Source organism: Canis lupus, chromosome 31, assembly GCF_011100685.1.
Source record: "Canis lupus familiaris isolate Mischka breed German Shepherd chromosome 31, alternate assembly UU_Cfam_GSD_1.0, whole genome shotgun sequence".
NCBI lineage: Eukaryota > Metazoa > Chordata > Mammalia > Carnivora > Canidae > Canis > Canis lupus.
This window is the reverse complement of record NC_049252.1, coordinates 31,088,707-31,108,701: the sequence shown is the minus strand read 5'-3', so window position 1 is coordinate 31,108,701 and position 19,995 is coordinate 31,088,707. Positions and strand designations below refer to the sequence as shown.

The following is a 19,995-nucleotide window of genomic DNA, read 5'->3' as shown; positions in this document are numbered from 1 at the left end:
CTTCACTTTCTGGTCATTCTGGGCCCATTCCAATCTTCCCAAGGCCACCACAACGCTCAGGTTTCCGTCAGTGGACTTTTTACCTCTCAGAGGACTGTGCAGCAGACCATTCCCTCCTTCTCAAAACAGCCACCCGTCAGCCCACACCCTCCTCTGACCCCACCAGCCCTGTGCTGGTTTCCACCTCTCTGCTGTTCCTTCTCCTCTGCAGGCTAATCCCCCTCGACCCTATTGTCAAATAGTGGCATCTCCTGCCACCAAACCTCAGGTCCTCTTTCTCTCTATCCTTGGTCATCTCTCCATTCCGTAACTGGCAAATGCCATCTTCATGCTAATGACCCATGGATTTATAATGCCTGCCCAAACCTTCCCCACCGAGGTCCTGATTCATGCAAGGATTTCCTTGGCTCATTCACCCAGATGTGGCACAAGTGTCTCAAACTTAGTGCATCCCAAACATCCATCAACAAAATATGGTCTCACTGTACAAAGAACAAAGTACCGATATACACTACAGCAAGGGTGAACCTGAGAAATACTAACATAGTGGAAGAAGTCGCACAAAAGGCCACACTTTGTAGGATTCCATGCATACTACACGTCCAGAAGAGGTGAATCTGCAGAGATGGCAAGTAGATTAGTGGTTGCCTTGGGGGAGTAGCAGCAGGAAGGAACTGCAAATGGGCACAGGAATCTTCCTGGGGTAATGGATATGTGCTAAATTGCATTATGGCAGTGGTTGTACAACTCTGTAAATTTGCTAAAAACCACTGAACTGTACCCTTAAATGAATGTATAGACTTAGTAAGCTTGTTAATTATACCTCAAAGAGTGCCTGGGGGCTCAGTAGGTGAACTGCCTGCCTTCGGCTCAGGTCTTGATCTCAGGGTCCTGGGATCGAATCCCGCACCAGGCTCCCTGCTCAGCGGGGAGTCTGCTTCTCCCTCTCCCTCTGAACCCCGCACCCCCGCTTGTGCTCTAATGAATAAATAAAATCCTTAAAAATCACATCTCAGTAAAGCTGTTTTTTAAAAAACTCTATACTCTTGATGGCACCCCCTCAATATGCTCCTTCTTCAGTCCTCTTTTCCTCAGAAAGCGGCCCCACCACTCATGGGACCTTTCACATCATCCTGGACTCTTCCCTCTCTTCACCTGCCTTACTCAACCCAAGTCCTGATTCTTCTAAAACACCTGTGGATTCGATTGCTCGCCTGTGCCACCACACCACTGTGCAAGCCACCTTTCCCCTACAAGCTTGCAGACACTTCCTGATGGTTCTCCTTCATTCTTGCCCCTCTCCAATGCATTTTCACACAGCACTCCAAAAATCCTCTTAGAATATAAATTAGAGCACATCCTCACCATGTTGAAACTCTTCCCTTTAAGCTTATATAATCCAAACTTCCTCACCCCATGGCCTACAAGGCTCCAACTACCTCTGCTTTCAAGGCATTATGCTTGTCCTAAAATTGACTCAGCCTATCACAGAGCCTTTGCACATGCTGTGGCTCTCTGCAAAAAATATACTGGACTATGCATATGAACGTACACAATAAGGGCCCCCACTGATTTCTGGGAAGGCCTCTTCTTCTGAAATACTAGCCTTTACACTTAAAAATTTTTTTATTTATTTTTAGGAAGAGTGTGCAAGCAGGGGGAGGGACAGAGAGAGGAGAGAATCCTCAAGCAGACTCTGCACTTAGTGCGGAGCCCGACTCAGGGCTCGATCCCAAGACCTGAGCCAAAATCAAGAGTTGGTCACTTAATCGACTGAGCTACCCAGGCAGGCTCCCCTTGCCTTCATGCTTTTTAAAAATATTAAAGAATGAAAGACAAACAATTAAAAGATCATGAGGATAGATTAAGGGACAAGTTCATGGTAAAGAGGGAAACTGAGGAAAAAAGAGACAAACAATTAAAAATATTAAAGGATGGCAATGAGAGATGGTAGTTTATTTTCCCAAGATGTTAGTATATTCAAACAGTCCATACTTTTTTTTTTTTTTCAGGACATTTACAGGTTTGAAATGCAGCATCTCTGAACCATGGGAAAACTCCATGCATAATCTAAGTGTCTAAGCACTGGGAAAAGAAACATGAAAAAAACAAACAAACAACAACAACAAAAAAAAAACAAGGGTTCCACTTTCATAGCTCATAATGTAAGGAAAGAGGAAATACCCAAACATGTAATTTCAATTTAAGGTGGCACAATTTAAGTACGGAGGCTGTACCGAAGTAACACTGGTACAAGGGAAGCACAGGGGAAACCCACCTACCAGCAGAGGAGTCTGGGCGGCTACTTAGTAGGAAGAGATCGTTGATCAGCTGTAGTTTGTAATTAGGAGCTGGGGTGGCAAAGAGGCACCCCTGCTTCTGGCAAGGAAGGCGTTGACCAGGTTAAGAGGAGGTAACTGGAGCAGGTCAGTGTTATGGTTGGCGACACGAAGAAAGTACTATTCGATGTAACTAAAGGCACAGATGAGAAGTCTGGAAATAGTCATTCAAGCAAGCTCCTTTTATTTCAAAATATGGGGCCTTCAATACTATGCTACTTCGCAAGACTTCTGGGTGGGCTTGGTAAATCCATCACTATGCACGCGTTTATCTTATGCAACACACAGGAATCCTACAACATGGGTATCATCTTGGGGTTGCTCAAGATGTGTATTTTGGGAATCAGCCTCCCCAGAAAATTGCGCAGGGCCCTCAACAAACCAACCAACCGGCAGAATTAGGAATCCAGCTCAGGTTAGCACAATGGCACAGTCTTTATTAACTACCTTATGCAACAAGTAAAAGTAACGAGTTTGGCCCCTAACACAGCACTTCTGACAGTGATCTTGCAGTGTGTCCTGAATACCTTTTGAGAGAGAGAGAGAGAGAGAGAGAGAGAGAGAGAGAGAGACTGCTCAATAAACCTGGTGGAGTTCTACAGGCTACTAACAATCAGAGACACAAAAGAGTCATCATATAAACGAGTATATCTCACCAGCTGTATCTGCCTTAAAGTCCATAATGCCAGCCAGAAATCTCTCACTTGAGCCTTTCTAAATTTCTTAGAAAAACAAGTTTAGGCGAAAAAAATCAACTGCCAGATGAGAAGGAAGTTCACTATAAAGACGTTGACGCGAAGGGTCATGTGAAGTAGATGAAAACAGAGCAAAAAATGACAAACGGGCAAGAACGTTGGATAATGACCCTTAGTCTACAGCACGGAAACGCTCTCCTGCAATCGGTTTAATCAACGCTGGGGCACATTATTTTGAATTTGGTCTTTCAGAGCGGTAATTCAATTGCAGTGGGGGAAAAAAAAAATGTAAGACACTAAGGGGAGTAGGCTTTGAGGGGGAGGAGAAGGCCTCCATCATTAAAAAAAAAAATCCTACAAAGGTTTCTCCGAACGCAGCACGGTCTCAGGTCTCAGGTCTCCGGTGTCAGGCCAGGCCAGGCCCGGGAGGCAGGTGCAGGTCGCCGTCTCCATCCGCAGCCTTCCTACGAGTTGCTCCAGGTGCCCCCGCCCGGCCCCGGCGGGCGAGCTCGCGCACTGCGGCTCCGATCGGTTCTCCCGGGGACGGTCGGGGAGGCTTCGGGGCTCTTCCCTTCGCAGGAAGGCCCCCTCCCCTTCCTTTTACAAGGCTTTCGGCCCCTCGCGCTCCGCCCGGACCCGGACCCGGACCGCGCGAGCAAACAAAGGCGCGGCTGGTGGCCCCCGGCTGCGGGCCGAGGGGAGGGGAGGGGAGCGGAGGGGAGCGGAGGGGAGCGGAGGGGAGCGGAGGGGAGCGGAGGGCGGGCCGTGACCCACCTGACCTCCACCTGCCCGACCGGAGGCCGCGCGGGGCCGCCCAGGGCTCGGCCCTTCCTTCGCCGCTGGGACCGGGGACCCCGCCCTGCCCCAGGCAGCCCCCGGGGGTCCCGGCCGGAGCCCACGCCCACGCCCACGCCCACGCGCCGCCGCGCCGGGGCCGTCGAGCCCGCACTGCAGCAGCCGCCCTCGCCCCGGCCCCGGCCCCGGCCCCGGCCCCCCCGCAGCGCCGCTCGCACCCCGCGCTCCCGGCGGAGGACGCCCGCGCCGCCTCGCCGCTCCCGGCCCGCGGGAGGAGACGCCCCGGCTGCCCCGGCTTCGCCCAGCGGCGGAGGGCGCGGGGCCGGCTTACCGGCGGCGGCGGCGTCCCTGGTGGCAGGCGCGCCCACGTGCGGCGCGGAGGAGCCGGCCGGGCCACGGCAGGGGGGCGAGCAGCCGCCGCTGCGGCTCAGCCGGGAGCCGCGACCGGGAGCCGGGACCGGGAGGAAGCGCCGCGCCCGAGCCCGAGACCGAGCGGCCGCGGCCCCAGGCGGCGGGGCGGGAGCGTGAGGTTGGCCCTCGGCGTGGGGGGCGGGGCGGGACGGAGCCGGGCGGGGCGGGGTCAGGGCGGGCCCTCGGCGCGCGGGGGCGGGGCCAAGAGCAAGCCCCGGGCGCGGGGGCGGGGCCAGGAGGCGGTACCTCAGCGCGCGGGGGCGGAGCCGAGGGCGAGCCCTGGGTGCAGAAGCGGGGCCGGGAGGCGGGCCTTTGGCCGAGGGGGCGGGGCCAGGAGGCGGTACCTCAGCGCGCCGGGGCGGGGCCGAGGGCGAGCCCTGGGTGCAGAAGCGGGACCGGGAGGCGGGCCTTTGGCCGAGAGGGCGGGGCCAGGAGGCGGTACCTCAGCGCGCGGGGGCGGGGCCTAGGGCGAACCGTGCGTGTAGGGGCGGGACCGGGAGGCGGGCCTTGGGCCGAGGGGGCGGGGCCAGGAGGCGGTACCTCAGCGTGCGGGGGCGGGGCCTAGGGCGAGCCGTGCGTGTAGGGGCGGGACCGGGAGGCGGCCCTTTGGCCGAGGGGGCGGGGCCAGGAGGCGGTACCCCAGGCGCGGGGGCGGGGCCAAGGACGAGCTCCAGGCGCGGGGGCGGGGCCAGGAGGCGGGCCCTCGGCTCGCGGGGCGGGGCCTGGGCGTCCACCCTGCGGCCTGGGGCTCTAAGCCCCCGAGTCCTCCGCAGCTTCCGGGCGGTGGCTGCAGCTCGCTGCGGCCCTGACAGCCGGGCTGCTCCGTGCAAAGCCTGCACAGGTGGGCGGCGTGGCTCGGGATTTCACCTGGGGGCTCCCCCGACACACCCAAACGGAAGGGGACAGCGGTCAGTGAATCAGCGTGTCCCAGCAGGGGCTTTGGAGTTACGGACGAGAACCGCGGGGCCCCGGGAAAGTGGCCGATGACACCTGGGTCGCCCCATCCTTTCCAGCGGGACCACACCCAAACCCTCGGGGAGGAGGTGCAACGAACCCTTCCAAACACGCTGGGGCCGCAGGAGGCCCCGCGGACCCTGGTGAAGACATCCCCGCCCCCGGAGGCCGGCCGCACCTTTCTGGCCCTTGGCATCAGAGGCGAGGGAATTAATTCCCGAAATGAGTTTCATTCTGTGGGTTCTGGCTCAGGAAGGAGACCTCGGTCAGTTTAAAGAGCATTAATATTTCCAGATAAGCCCTGACGCCTTCCTGTCATCCTCACGAGCGTCCAGACCTGGACAGTTGAGACCCACCCAACCTGGCCTGACAGCTGCAGAGCCAGACGCACCTAGGACTGGAATCACGCAGAGTTCACCTGCGCATCCTGATTGCACCAGCTGGGGCTCCCAGCCAGCCCAAGCAGCAGCACCTGTTGATTGAGGTAGTAATTTCTGCACAGGCCTCTGACCATTTAACCCTTGACAGCCCCTTAAGGAATTTTCAGATCTGGTCTGGGGCTCCCAAAAACCATGAAAGAGTTAGGAGGTGGGAGTGGAAAGTCTGTGAACACATCGAAATTGTACAGAACATCTTGTGTATGTGTTTCTGGAAAAGGGTATATGGTTGGTCTCAGATTCCCAAGGGGACCTATCACCTCCCCCAATCACCAAGAATATTTTCATAGTTTGGGGTATTGGGCCCCTGGACTGCCCAGGCTTCTGATTCTGATTCCATCTACATTTGGCATATACCAAGTGCACCAGATGTAAATCCTCTAATGGTCAATTTTAGGAGTGGTCTTTAATTAGAAGTGGAGGAAAGCTAAAGGATGGAGCATTTAGTAGAAAAAAATTAATTTCATGAAAACTGATTTCCTGATGTAGATACAGGAAGCTCCATTTTTACCAAAACAGTTGCCAAAGAGGTGAGGTGGGGCTTTTTTTGTTTTAGGTTCCTCAAATCCTAGCCACACTCCACATTGCATTTAGCTAATAATGAAAGAACTGCTTATACTCCCCACTGAAAGGGAGAACCGGTCTATCCGTGTCAAAACCACTATGTATAACTTTGTCCTAATATATTAAATAATATATATATATATGCCTTGTATTTTTTTCATTTAAGTTCGATTTGCCAACATATAGTATAACACCAAGTGCTCATCCCATCAAGTACCCTCCTCAGTGCTTGTCACCCAGTTACTCCAACTCTCTGCCCACCTCCCCTTCTACAACCCTTTGTTTCCCAGAGTTAGGAGTCTCTCATGGTTTGTCTCCCTCTCTATTTTTCCCACTCAGTTCCCCTCCCTTCCCTTATAACCCCTAGGACTATCTCTTATAGTCCTCATATGAGTAAAACCATACGATGATTCTCCTTCTCCAATTGTATGTCACCTATCTCTAAAGAACTCTAGGTGTGTGGAACATTAAGTTAGTTTTGACAGATTCAAGTACTGTCAACGCTTAAAAGAATCACTACATTTATAATCAGGATTGACAGTAAATGTACAGCATTAAGATTTGAAAGTTTATTCCTACACAAAATCTGTTTCTGTGGGTCAAATTGTCACGTTTAAAAGTCTACTTAGCTGTGTTTAAGGCATATAAATAGAGCATGTTCCCCATATAATCTCTAATCAGAGCATTTCAGATTTAATTTGAATCAAAATTTTAATCCTTACCCCTTCTGATAATAAAGACGGGGTTATAGGGACCCCTGAGTGGCTCAGGAGTGGAGCATCTTGCCTTTGGCTCAAGTCATGATTCTGGAGTCCTGGGATCGAGTCCTGTATCAGGCTCTCCACAGGGAGCCTGCTACTCCCTCTGCCTGTGTCTCTGCCTCTCTCTGTCTCTCATGAATAAATAAATAAAGGCTTTAAAAAGGGGGGGGGGTTCTAAATCAGAAGTGACTACATTTTCTGGTTCTCTCTCCACCTTTTAGAGAGATTGGCCAGGTAAACACATTCTGAGTTTCCATATGCAAATCCTGGTGATTCTCTAACCTTGTTTTTTCTATGAATAGATCCTCCACTACCCCATCTGGAGAATATCCTGTGCAGTTCTATATTTGATGCTGTGCCCACTTTGTGGTTGACTTGCAGAAACAAGTATACCTTTGTCAGAATCATCATTATCACCAGTTTCATCTCCACACTACATCACTGTTCAGGATCTTGCTCTGTCACAATCTTTGCTGAAGTTCAGTAGGTGAGGGAGAAGCCCAAAGGGCAGGCCTAAAGCTGATACTGTATGTGGGTTTCACACCCACGTGTCAAGCTAGAAAAGTGTATCACAGAGAAGCTGGTTCAGGCAGGGTCACTGGCTCCTTTTGGGGCCTAAAAGGCACACAGAATGGGATAATCCACTTAAAATATGCCACTTTTAAACCTATTTCATTTACCTATTTTATGGAAAAGTTCACACAGAGGTTAACTTGGAGATCTAACAACCATATGGCTTACAAATCACTTAGATTCAATATATCATCTCCCTTAATTTTTACACCAAGGGGATTGCCCTGGTCTCTAGACTCATGATAGTGAAGCTGGACATGCCAAGCACTAGGCACCAAGAAAAGCAAAGGAACTGCTATTAGACAGTCCTGGATATGCTGCTGGCTCCTGGCTCTTAGCTGTGTGATCTGGACAAGTTCTCCAAGCCTTTTTAATTTTTTTTAAAGATTTATTTATTTATGATAGAGAGAAAAAAAAGAGAGAGAGAGAGAGAGAGTCAGAGACACAGGCAGAGGGAGAAGCAGGCTCCCTGTGGGGAGCCCAATGTGGGACTGGATCCCGGGACTCCAGGATCACACCCTGGGCCAAAGGCAGGCGCCAAACCGCTGAGCCACCCAGGGATCCCCTTTTTTCCTTATTTGAAAAATGGTATTAATATATCTATCTTGGGGCACCTGGGTGAGTCAGTTGGTTAAGTGTTTGCCTTCAGTTCAGATCATGATCTCAGGGTCCTGGGATAGAGCTCCATGTCAGGCTCTCTGCTGAGCGAGGATTCCGCTTCTCCCTCTCCCTCTGCCCCTCCCCCAACTCATTCATTCTCTCTCTCTCACTCTCAAAATCTTAAATACCTATCTCAAAGGACTGCTGTAAGAAATACATATAACAATGAAGGGAAAATATTAAGCATGACATATGGCCTAGTATGCCATGGTTCTTAATTCATGATTTTTTTTTCCTTCTCATTCTAAACCTAATTCTTTTTTCACTACTACACCATGAAACATCTTCATGCACATATATTAGATGCCTTTCAGTTGCAAGCAATAACATAATTCAAACTTAACGAATGGGAACATTTCTTTTAAGGATACAGAGGTATCTTGGAGCATCTCTTAGAATCTGGGATCTCAGGAATAGTCTGAGGCCAGGTAAGGGATGCCACTGTGGGGTGGTGGGACAGTCTCTTGAGAATTAGTTGCCTTTTTCTGGCTATACTTGGTTCCTTCTGCTTCTTAGACCATGTAGGCTGGGGCAGAGCCAATCAGAGTAATAGCTCTGAGCTTTTTCTGATCCAGTCCAGCTGGTGGTGGTCCTCTTTAGAAGCTGGGCCCAGGGATCCCTGGGTGGCGCAGCGGTTTGGCGCCTGCCTTTGGCCCAGGGCGTGATCCTGGAGACCCAGGATCAAATCCCACATCGGGCTCCCAGTGCATGGAGCCTGCTTCTCCCTCTGCCTATGTCTCTGACTCTCTCTCTCTCTCTCTCTCTGTGACTATCATAAAAAAAAAAAAAAAAAAAAAAAAAAAAAAAAAAAAAGCTGGGCCCAGAGCTGGAACAGTCAACAGAGGCTGGCAGGGCAAAGTCACCTTGTGGCTGTTGTAGCTGCAAACATGGGAAGAAGGATCAGGGGGGAGGGTACTGGGCAGACCGTCCAATGAGGGTCCCTTATGACCTTTCTATAAACATGATACACGCTGATCAGCAGTTTACAACTGAGAGTCTTCTAAGCAGGTTACACATGGATCCAAAAATGTCAAGGTGATACTTGGCTAGAGACAAGGAAGGGAGAAGAAATAAAAGGAACTGGCCTGTTTACTTGTGTGCTTCCTGTCTGTGACTCCATTAGACAGAATCTGAAAGTGCTCCAGGGTCCCACTGCTACTGCCCATCATTGGCAGGGTTCTGGAGGATGGCTGCGGAGGAAGACGAGTATGAAAGATACAGAGGAAACATAGCGAAAACCATTAAGATGTTTTTAGAGTCAGACAAGAAGTCATTAAGATGGTCTTAGGAGCTATGGTCTGAGACAAATAGAAGGGCAAACTGGATTTAATCAGGCAAGGTAGAGATGGCTAAAGGAAGTGAGACGCAGCCTGGGTGGGACTCAGATGTTCCTCCACCCAAAGTGGATGAAGAAGGGAGGTGTGGGTTGTCAGAGCTAAATGGCACTTGGCCATCATTAAGTTGAAGAGTCAAGAAGTGCTTTGCATGCTGAGACAGACTAGAAATAACAGGATTACCTGCATCATCCTGATTTCCCCAAATAAATGAACCTTGAGCATTTCCATACTCTACTGCTTCTCGAATGGAAAATAGCCTTATCCCTTATTTCTGCAATGCTGTCGTCGGGTGATACGATGTGACCTTTGTGGTCATAATCAAGTGACAACATTGCCGTATCTCGCTATGAACAGCCCATCATAAACTTGGTAAATTTGCAGTATCTTTCCTTTTCAGGTCGTCCATTGTGCACCTGTTGTATCTCTGCTCTTTGGCCAGCCATTCCTCCGGAGGTCTTGACTCCCCAGCAAAGCTTCTTCACAAGTGTACTTCTGTTTCCTAAGATCGTTTCCAAGTCCTTTTTCTACAGGGTAGAACCAGAACCCGGGAGGCTGTTTACAAAACCAACCCCATTTGAAAGCAGGGAATGTGGAGTTGCCTATTGCCAGAGAGACTACAAAATGGGCTGAGGGAGGCATCTGAAGGATCACCTTGGGCTGTAGCTCAGAGGGGAGCAGGAATGGGTCAGGGAGAAAGCATCTGCCTGTGTCAGAGTGAAGAGATGGTCTGGACAAAGTTGCCCACATGTGGACAATTTGAAAGAAGGGGCAGGGTGACTTTGCAAACATCCTGGGAACACAGAAACCAAAACCCAAGTAAAAAAAAACCAATATGGAAGAAATCATAGCCCAGTGATAAAAAGGACATTCTCCCCGAGTCTTTCAAGCCATACTACTTCATAAAAACTAATGAAAATGTGCTCAGATATAATGAAACAGAATGTGATACAAAAGAAGATTGCAGAACTATGGAAACAGGATAAATCACACCCTTACAGAGTTAACAACCTGGGATCAGCAAGGGATGGCTGGAACATGGCCAGAACCTGCTCCGTAGCTCCCGCTAGACCAGGTTCTCAAACTGCCCTCCCAGCACCAGCAGCACCTGGGAACTCGTCGGAAGTGCATGTCCTGGGACCCCAACTCTGGGCAATGTCTTAACGTGCCCTCCAGGTAATTCTGATGCCCTTTGACACTGTAGAACCAGGTTCTTAGACCTGGTTCTTCTCCCTTTCAGGCTAGAGTTTGGGCATAGCAAAATCGCTCAGCCTGATTTCTAGAACAAGATACTTTCTCACAGGGATATTCTAATCTGCATTCCCCAAGGACAGAAACAGAAGCAGACTACAACACCAGAATTCATTCATTCATTCATTCATTCAGCCCACAAACATTTATTAAGCTTTGAGCACCAAAGCAGACATTCACCAGTTTAGGACGACTTTGTCATGGACTAGCTGGCCATGAGGCTCAGTAGCATCTGGAGGCAGGAGAGCCAAGTAGACAGGGGTCTCGGCTCCCTCCTCCACAGTCCTGGGGCCGTAAGGCCCACCCATGTCCGTCTTCACCCACCCTGGGCAGCATGCATTCAGCAGAATCCTGTCAACTTTCCTCTTCTCATCCAGACGCCAGGCCAGGATTCTTGATAAGACCGTGACCCCCAGCTTAGACACCCCATACGCAGAGTTGGGCCAGCCTTCCCTCTCATGCACTTCATTGCTTGTATCCTCCACAAACTTCTTCATGAGGTCCACCAGGTCCTCCTCTGTGAGTGTCTCACATTGGAACTTCTTCTGTAGATCTGCGCTGCAATTTTCAAGAGCCTTTGAACCCTCTAAACTACTGATATTCACCACCCTGCCTGGAACAGAATAGTAAACACATGGAAGCATGTCACACAAATAAACAATTGTTGGGGCGCCTGGGTGGCTCAGTGGTTGAGCGTCTGCCTTCCACTCAGGGTATGATCCCGGGGTTCTGGGATCAAGTCCTGCATGGGGCTCCTCTCCAGGAGCCTGCTTCTCCCTCTGCCTATGTCTTTGCCTCTCTCTGTGTGTCTCCTATGAATTAAAAAAAAAAAAAAACTCTTAAAAAAATGTTGGTTGACTCTACTCAACATGCAATTGATTCATACTGCAGGTTTAACTGCTGATTTAAAAAAAAAAAAAGAATTCAGGATGCACCCAGTGGGCGTTAACATTATTTTGTGCTCTCTTCCCACAAAGGGAAAGACACATTCCCATCAATGACAGGGGCTAAAGAGCAGTGATTACTCATTAGGTGAACAGGAGGTAGGTCTGTAGTGGAATCACCAAGCGGTTTTATGAAATATTCCCCTGCACACAGAAACACTCCAGCTACCTGTGAACTTGCTTTCCTAGAGACAGCAGCTTCACCCTGAAGATTAAAGCTTTTTCAGGGTTTGCCCAATCCTAAGGCCCATGGGCAGCCACCTCTTTATCTCCAAGTACCAAAAATCAGAGTCAAGCAATGCCTTGTCTATCTTTAATGGTGGCTACTTTACACATGGCGTGAGTTAAAAATATTAAAAAAAAAAAAACCTGGGTTGGAGAATTATTTATTAGAGAGAGAGAGAGAGAGGCAGAGACATAAGCAGAGGGAGAAGCAGGCTCCCTGCTGGGAGCCCAATGAGGGACTTATCACAGGACCCCGGGATCACGCCCTGAGCCGAAGGCAGACACTCAACTGCTGAGCCACCCAGGCGTCCTTCAAGTCCAATTTTGATTTTCATCACCTTTTTTTTAGCCTGTAGCTAAAAATTAAATATAGTGTAATGAAGGAGTTAACATTCATATTACCAATAATTCACAGCTACTAAAGAGACAGTCATGTGCATAAAAAATATGCAGGCCAAAAACTATAAGACAATTTGAAGTATTGTTGGAAATCTCTGAACCAGTGAACGGGTGAATTTATACAGTTCATCCAACATCAGAAAACACCCTGTTTCAAGGGTTCTTTTCTTACTTATCCTGACTCCACTACCTGTGCATTCAATAGGATAATTAGATGATTTTTTTTTTTTGAGTAGGTTCCATGCCTACCTATAGAGCATGAAGCCCAATGTGAGACATGAACTCACGACCCTGAGATCAAGACCTGAGCTGAGATCAAGAGTTGAACACTTAGTCACCCATGTGCACCAGGATAATCGGATTTTATTGCATTTTCTAAGTGGCATTCATTCACCACAGAGACGGGGCTGGAGAGGGGACTGGGGGGTGGAGAGGGTGTTGCACATTCTACTGGATATTCTTGTAGGCCAACCCCACACGGAGATGCCCTCACTCTGTCTTGTACACAAGCACTCGCTTATCTCTAGGTACCCAAGACTCTTCAGTAATTTTCTCCCTCTCTTGTAATACATATCGCTTTCCCAACTTTAAACTATGAGCAATTTGAAACCTATAGGGAAGTTGCAAGAGTAGTTCGATCAATACCCATGTACCCTTCACTTAAGTTCCCCAATTATTAGCATTTTGCCACATCTGCTTTCTCCTTAATTGCAGACCAATCTAAAACTTTGCCCTAAACACTTTAGTATACGCAAGAGTGATCACACTTAAGACCTTTATCATGGTACAACGCTGTTATCCAAAGTACAGTCCATATTCAAAGGACTCCAGTCCTTTCAAGAATCTTCCTTTAAGGTTTTGTTTTCACTCAGGCTCTCATCTGGGATGATGGATTGCACTTAGTGGTCATATCGCTTTAGTTTTTTTTTTTTTTTTTTTTTTTTTTTTTTTTTTTTTAGATTTATTTATTTATCTATAGAGAAAGTGGTGGTGGTGGTGGGGGACAGAGGGAGAGAGAGAATCCCAAGCAGACCTCATGCTGAGCAGGGAGCCCAATGTGGGGTTCAATCCCATGAACCTGAGATCAGGTCCTGAGCCAAAACCAAGAGTCAGATGCTTAAGTGTGCCGCCCAGGCGCCCCTCTCTTGAGTCTATTTTAATCTAGAGAAGTTAACAATGACCTTTTTGAAGATTCTAGGCTGTTATTTTGTAGTATCTGTCCCAATTTGGATTAGCATGTTGTTCTTAGACTCACTTTAATAGTGTGGCCAGGAATACTACTACTTCGAGGACGTTGTATTCTTCATTACTTTCTAAGTGGCTTTATTCTCAATCACCTGGCCCCTACAAGGAATTAAATTCAAAACGGAAAGGAGGAAAGAAAAGAAAAACGAATTACAGGAGCTCCGCTATGCCTTTGGTGGAAAAAAAAAAAAAACTTCCTAGGAGTAAGAGGAAGCCTCTGGGACAGAGGCTAAGGGGTGACAGTCTCAACAGCCAGATGGGTCCAATCAACCCTGAGAAGGACTGGACGCACACTATCCACATATACACCCGCTTTGGTGAGGTCCAGGGGGGCTCTCTGGTCCAGAAACAACCCCTATTCCTATTCTTAGAAAGGGTGTGCAAGTAGCTCCACCTAGTGGGCAAACATTTGATTAATCTGTGAACTGGGAATCTTAAATGAATAAGAGGGTAACTTTCTTTAAAGAGATATTATAATGCTAAATAAAATATGGCTTTGAAGTCGGCTTTGTTTGTAGAGACGGTGATTCCCTACAAATCAAGAGGCAAATAACCCTCAGCCTCTTGTCCTCCAGGTAAATATGAATTTTATGGAAAAAGCACAAATATTCTCAGCGTGTTGTAAAGCAGATTCCCACTTTGGGAATTACTGTTAAAGAGAACTGGTTAAGGCCAGTGATTCACCTGCTCTGGGTTGTGGCCTGAGCCCCACCCTCCCCAAAGCCATCTTTTATCTTTCAGAATGGCTTGGTTTGCAACATTTAGCGTTATGCTCCGTCCCTTCACTGGAGCGAATTATCCTGATTTGATTGATGGGAGAAGTCAGGAAACCTGAATACTGCTCCTAGCTCTATCGCTACCTGTCTGTGTTCACAGCTTTGGGTCTCAATTTCCTTCTCTGTAAGATGAAGACAAAGGAATGTAAGGTTTCTTCAATACCTTGTAGCTTTCAAATTCTAGGATTCTAAAAACCATAAAGACTTCTGGATACTCAGTAAAAGGCACCCTTGCCATGGAATACTATGCAGCTGTAAAAAGAAAGCTTTCTCTCCTGATCTAGAAAGAGTCCCAGATATAGTAAGTGAAGAAAGCAAGGTGGCAAACATTATACTTAAGGATCCCTTTCTGTAAAAAAAAAAAAAAGGGCACAAAAATATGCACTTAGATTTGCATTAAAAAAACTCCATCCTAGAGGCATGCCTGGGTGGCTTAGTTGGTTAAGTGTCTAACTCTTGATCTCAGCTCGGGTCTTGACCTCAGGGGGATGAATTCAGACCCTAAGTTGGGCTCCATGCTGGACATAGAGCCCACTTAAAACAAGACAAAATTCCATCCCCTTGGCCCTGGGTACACACCAACTCCATGCAACCAGACCTAAGGCTTCCTTCATTTTAAAAATTATTTTTAAAAAAGATTTTATGTATTTATTCATGAGAGACACACAGAGAGAGGCAGAGACATAGGCAGAGGGAGAAGCAGGTGTGCGGAGCCTGATTCGAGACTTGATCCCAGGACCCCAGGATCACGCCCTGAGCCGTAGGCAGATGTTCCACTACTGAGCCACCCAATATTTGTTGAAAAATAAAACAATCAGTGTTGTTTATTGGAGGCACCTGGGTGGTTCCGTCGGCAAAGCCTCTGCCTTCAGTTCAGGTCATGACCCAATGCGAGTCCCACGTCCGGCTCCCTGCTCAGCAGGGAAGTCTGCTTCTCCTTCTGCCCCTGCTCCTGTACTCATTCTCTCTCTCTCTCAAGTAAATAAAAATCTTTATTAAAAAAGATATTTATGGAATACTTGGGAATGTGGGTAAGATACTCGCTAATAAAGAAAAATTTCTTTGGGAGGTTCTGCATCAGCTTGACAAAATGAAGGAAGGAGCACGAGGAAAGCCAAAAAAAAAAAAAAAAAGACTAAAAGAGATCCTTCTCCCAGGCCCCCAAATGAGCTGGACATGGCCCCACCACCCTGGGGAGGTGAGAAGGGCCCACTGAGGTTGTTCAAAGGCAAGAGGCCTTGGGGGACCTGTGACACCTTATCATTCTAGGGTTGAGTTCATGACATGGGACCGGAGACCACTGCCATGTGCCATACATACCTTTTAAAGCTAAAGTGGGCAGGTGAAGAGTAAGCTATTATGAGAAAATAGTGCAGTTTTCTATTTTCCCTCCTACAGGGAAATAGCATCCCTGGGTGACTCCTGAGGGACAGCCCCATGGCCCACTTCGTGCTGAGGGATGCAACCTGGCCATCCACGGGGCTGGACTTACCATGAGGTTTTATTATTGGCAGCAATTCGTTGCAGACATTTCTTGTGGCAAAAAAGTTTGTCTTCAGCGTTATCTCAGCTTGGATGTCAAAGGGCGTTGGATCATCAGCTTCCAAAAAGAGAAGGAAACAAAGTCACGCATTTCCCCTCTGAAATGTATATGACAAAGTGGATCTTATCTCTAATGAAAGTTAAAAAAAAAAAAAAACAAGCTAACTTTAAAACGATTTTTTAAACCACTGAGTCGGTGCTTCTCAAACTTCCAGCACGCGTCTGAATCACCTGCAGGGCCTGTTAAAACAGCTTTCTGGGCTCCACCTCCAGACTTTGGGATTGAGAAGGTCTGGGGTGGGGCTCCAGAATTTGCATGTCAACGCGTTCCCAGGTGACGCTACAGCTACTGGTCTGGCCACACTTTGAGAATTGCGGGCTTTCAAGGCTGCTGCTCAATCTCGACCGGGTATGGGACGCAGCTAGGGATTGTTAAAATGCAAATTCTGATTCAGCAGGTGTGGAAGGAGGCCTTGGTTGAAGGTGATGCAACCAAAAGTGGTTCCGCCGCCCACACTTTTTGAGAGGGTGGGGGCTTCCAGCCGAGGTTGTGTTCCTGTCCACGCGGTCCAGGAAGCGGAGCATCTCTCCATCAATCCGTCAGCCTGCGGGTCCCCGCCACTTACCGCCTGCGCTCCCAGAAAGCCCGCAGGCTGGGTTGGAGGTGCGGATGCTCAGCGACGGTGACGGGTTAAGGCCGGGGCGGAGGGGCGGGAGTCGATCAAGGCCTCATACTTTTTACTCTGTTCTGCCTCTTGGGTTTCCCTTGCCCAGTAGGTTGGTAAGTGGGGCTGGCCTGATTATTCTTTCTTCCCCCGGCACAAGGCAGCTCAATTAACTTTCTTGTGTGTGTGTGTGTGTGTGTGTGTGTGTGTGTTTTAAAGATTTCATTTATTCATGAGAGGTAGAGACACAGGCAGAGGGAGAAGCAGCCTCCCTGCATCAGGGCTCGATCCCGAGTCTCCAGGATCACGCCCTGGGCCGCAGGCAGGCGTTAAACCGCTGAGCCCCCCAGGGATCCCCTAAATTAACTTTCTTAATAGAACCACAGAGAAAATAATCTTGATTTTTTTTTGTCCCCCTCCGAAGATGCTATTTAAAAAAATCACACTTAGCATGTATGTTTGATGACAAACCCAAATTCCCTGGGGGTGGGGTGAGTGGGGGGTGGGTGGGGGGGGGTGGGGAGGGAACAAGGCTCGCTTCCTTTCCGCCTGAGCCTATCAAAGCTCTCCATTAAACAAAATCTCAAGTCCACTAATGTGTAAAGTGCGCACTGATCTCGTCTCAGCGATCCATTTCCTGTCCCGAGCAGATGCCTCCGGGCAACTACGAATGCACCCTTTCACGCAAAGCGAAAGCCCTGCCCGAGTGAGCTCGGAGACCCTTTGCAGAGAAAATGCTTTTTTTTTTTTTTTTTTTTTTGCATGACAGAAAGCTGGTGAGCTTAGCAGGGCGTGGCCCCCCTCCCCGGAGGCCGGGTTTCTGGCACCCAGCGGCCGCGGACGGCTCCGGGAGCGCCCCGGGATGCGCCCCACCCGCCTTGCGCCCAGCGAGCGGCTCTGGCGACTCCGCGAAAAGCGAGGATCCGCAGCGGGAGGCCCGGGCTGAGCGCGTCCCGCGGAGCTGGCGCTGCGCTGCGCGATCACCCGGGCGCACGGGGGCGCACGGCGGGGGGTGCCTGCGGCTCTCTGCCCTGCACCCTCGGCGCACCCAGGGACCCCCCCCCCCATCCCGACCTACGCTTGAAGGCGATGCCCGCGTTGTTGACCAGCACGTTGAGGCCCCCGTACTCCTTGCGCAGGAAGTCGCGCAGGGCGCGGATGCTCTGCAGGTCGTCGATGTCCAGCAGGTGGAAGCGCGGGCTCAGGCCCTCGGCCTGCAGCTGCTGCACGGCCGCCCGTCCCCGCGCCTCGTCCCGCGCCGTGAGCACCACGTCCCCCGAGAACTGCCGGCACAGCTCGCGCGCGATGGCGAAGCCGATGCCCCTGTTGGCCCCGGTCACCAGCGCCACGCGGCTGCAGGACGACATGGCCGGGAGGGGAGGCCCCGGGGCGCGTGGAGAGCGGACCGGGCTGCGGGCCCCCGGGGAGCGCGCTGCAGCGCCGTGGACACAGGAAGGGAAGCCCCAGAGACCTGAGCGCTGCGAGCCCGGGCTGCGGCTTCTGGAGAACCAGGCCCCGGGCCTCGGGCCCTCCCCTGCGAGGAGTGGCCGTCTGTTCCCGAAGGTTTCGTAACGGGCCGTCTCCCGGGTCCGCCCCTTCGCCCGCGCAGATCCCGCCCCCGAGTCAGGGCCGGTCTCTCGGAGCCCGAGCGGATGGTGCAGGGTCGGCCCGGCTCTAGAGATTCCCTGCAGCTGGATTGAAGAAACTATTGCAGGAAAACCCCACAAGGAGGAAAACAAGTGCTGAGTAATTTTCTTGGGCACGTGCCCATCATTCACTGCAAAATGGAAATGCTCGCCTTTTCCTCAAATGCGATGAAATTAGACTCCGTAACTGCTTCTGAAGACACAGATCTCCTCCCCCTCCTTTTTTTGCTTAAACTCAAGAAAGACATGAGAAAAAAAAAGGGCCTAGGAGGAGATGTACAGGTACAGGTGTGGTCCGGGCTCATCTCTGCTGTGATTCCCAGTGCGCCCCAAGTGGGACGAGTGTGGATGGAGCCCTCTCTGCGTGTCAAGCCTCTTACTGGAATGTTTTCATTTAATCCTTGCATGAGTCCTGTGGGTGCTCAGTGTCTGCATTTTAGGTTTGTCCAAGGAAGATGGACATCATCCATATCTATTTTTTCTCCCAAAGAAACATGTGTGCCCCACAAAGTCCAAATGAAAATGAATCCCCAGGTGTCTGCAGAGGCAGTTAGAGCTCCCCGGCCCACCTTCTAGAGTGTAATCTGAAGGTGTTTGATTAGTGACACTTAGATTTATGGAGAGTTGCGACCTCATTGTGACTCACCTTTCCTCAAGCAGAGCTGGCTAAGCTGCTTTTCTTTCTTTCTTTCTTCCTTTCTTTCTTTCTTTTCTTTTTTTGTCTGTCACCTTGACCATCCTTTTCCATCAAATCTTTTTTTTTTAAGTTTTTTATTTATTTATGATAGTCACAAAGAGAGAAAGAGAGGCAGAGAGAGAAGCAGGCTCCATGCAGGGAGCCCGACGTGGGATTCGATCCCGGGTCTCCAGGATCGCCCCCTGGGCCAAAGGCAGGCACCAAACCGATGCGCCACCCAGGGATCCCTTTTTCCATCAAATCAATAAGGGAAGTCAGGAAGTTGGGCTCTTGCTGTGTGGTTCCCCTCCTGTGGCTCAACCAGTAGTCTTTTTCCCCTCTAGAAATTATTTGGAACTCTATTTTAAAGATGTAGGGCTATTCAGGTTTTCCATTTCTTTTTGAGTGAGCTCAAATTGTGTTTTTCAAAAAAATTGTTTATTTCATCCAAGTTGTTGATTCTTGTGAGGTGAAGTTGTCACAATATGCTCTGGGTAGTGATGCTGCCTCCCTTACTCCCGATTGTGTTCTTTTGTGTCTTTCATATTTTTTCTCCTGCTCTGTCTGGTGAAAGGTTTATCAATTCTTTTAACCTCAAGGAAGCATCTTTTGGTTTTACTGGTATTTTTCTCTATTTTTTTTCCTGCTTATATTTTTGTTCTAACCTTTATTTCTTTTCTTTTGCTCACTTGGGGTTTTCTTTTCTCTTTTTCTAGTTTCTTACCATGGAGGATGAGGTCATTCAAGATCTTTTTTTTTTAATTTAAGATTTTATTTATTTATTCATGAGAGACACAGAGAGTAGAGAGAGAGACAGACAGACAGGCAGAGGGAGAAGTAGGCTCCATGCAGGGAGCCTGATGTGGGACTCGATCCCAGGTCTCCAGGATCAGTCCCTGGGCTGAAGGTGGCACTAAACTGATGAGCCACCCAGGCTGCCCAAGATCTTCTTTTCAATATAGGTGCTAAGGGCTATTAATTTCACTCTATTTATTTTTATTTATCTTTTTTTTGAAAGGCAGAGGGAGAGAGAGAATCTCGAGCAGACTCCATGCTGAGCACAGAGCCCTCCATGCTGAGCTTGATCTCATGACCCTGAGATG

General features: G+C 49.5%; 2 protein-coding genes across 4 annotated transcripts in view; both read right to left on the bottom strand.

Annotated features, from left to right (window-relative positions):
* DOP1B (DOP1 leucine zipper like protein B) overlaps window positions 1–4,247 on the bottom strand; it is a 105,308-nt gene extending 101,061 nt beyond the window's left edge. For 2 of the 3 annotated variants that reach the window (XR_005382346.1, XM_038581446.1), the window contains exon 1: window positions 4,161–4,247. The gene's annotated coding sequence lies outside the window, so the exon portion shown is untranslated. Of the gene's footprint in view, window positions 1–3,392; window positions 3,669–4,160 lie in introns of those variants that run through there. The other variant, XM_038581447.1, reaches the window with a different exon arrangement.
* Window positions 4,248–10,884: 6,637 nt separating this feature from the next.
* CBR3 (carbonyl reductase 3) lies at window positions 10,885–18,175 on the bottom strand. Its single transcript, XM_038581445.1, has 3 exons — window positions 17,649–18,175; window positions 15,856–15,963; window positions 10,885–11,387 (listed from the first exon to the last, which is right to left on the bottom strand). The coding sequence occupies exons 1-3, from the start codon at window positions 17,935–17,937 to the stop codon at window positions 10,951–10,953; spliced, it is 834 nt and encodes a 277-aa protein (XP_038437373.1). The 5' UTR covers window positions 17,938–18,175; the 3' UTR covers window positions 10,885–10,950.
* Between the last annotated feature and the right edge of the window lie 1,820 nt (window positions 18,176–19,995).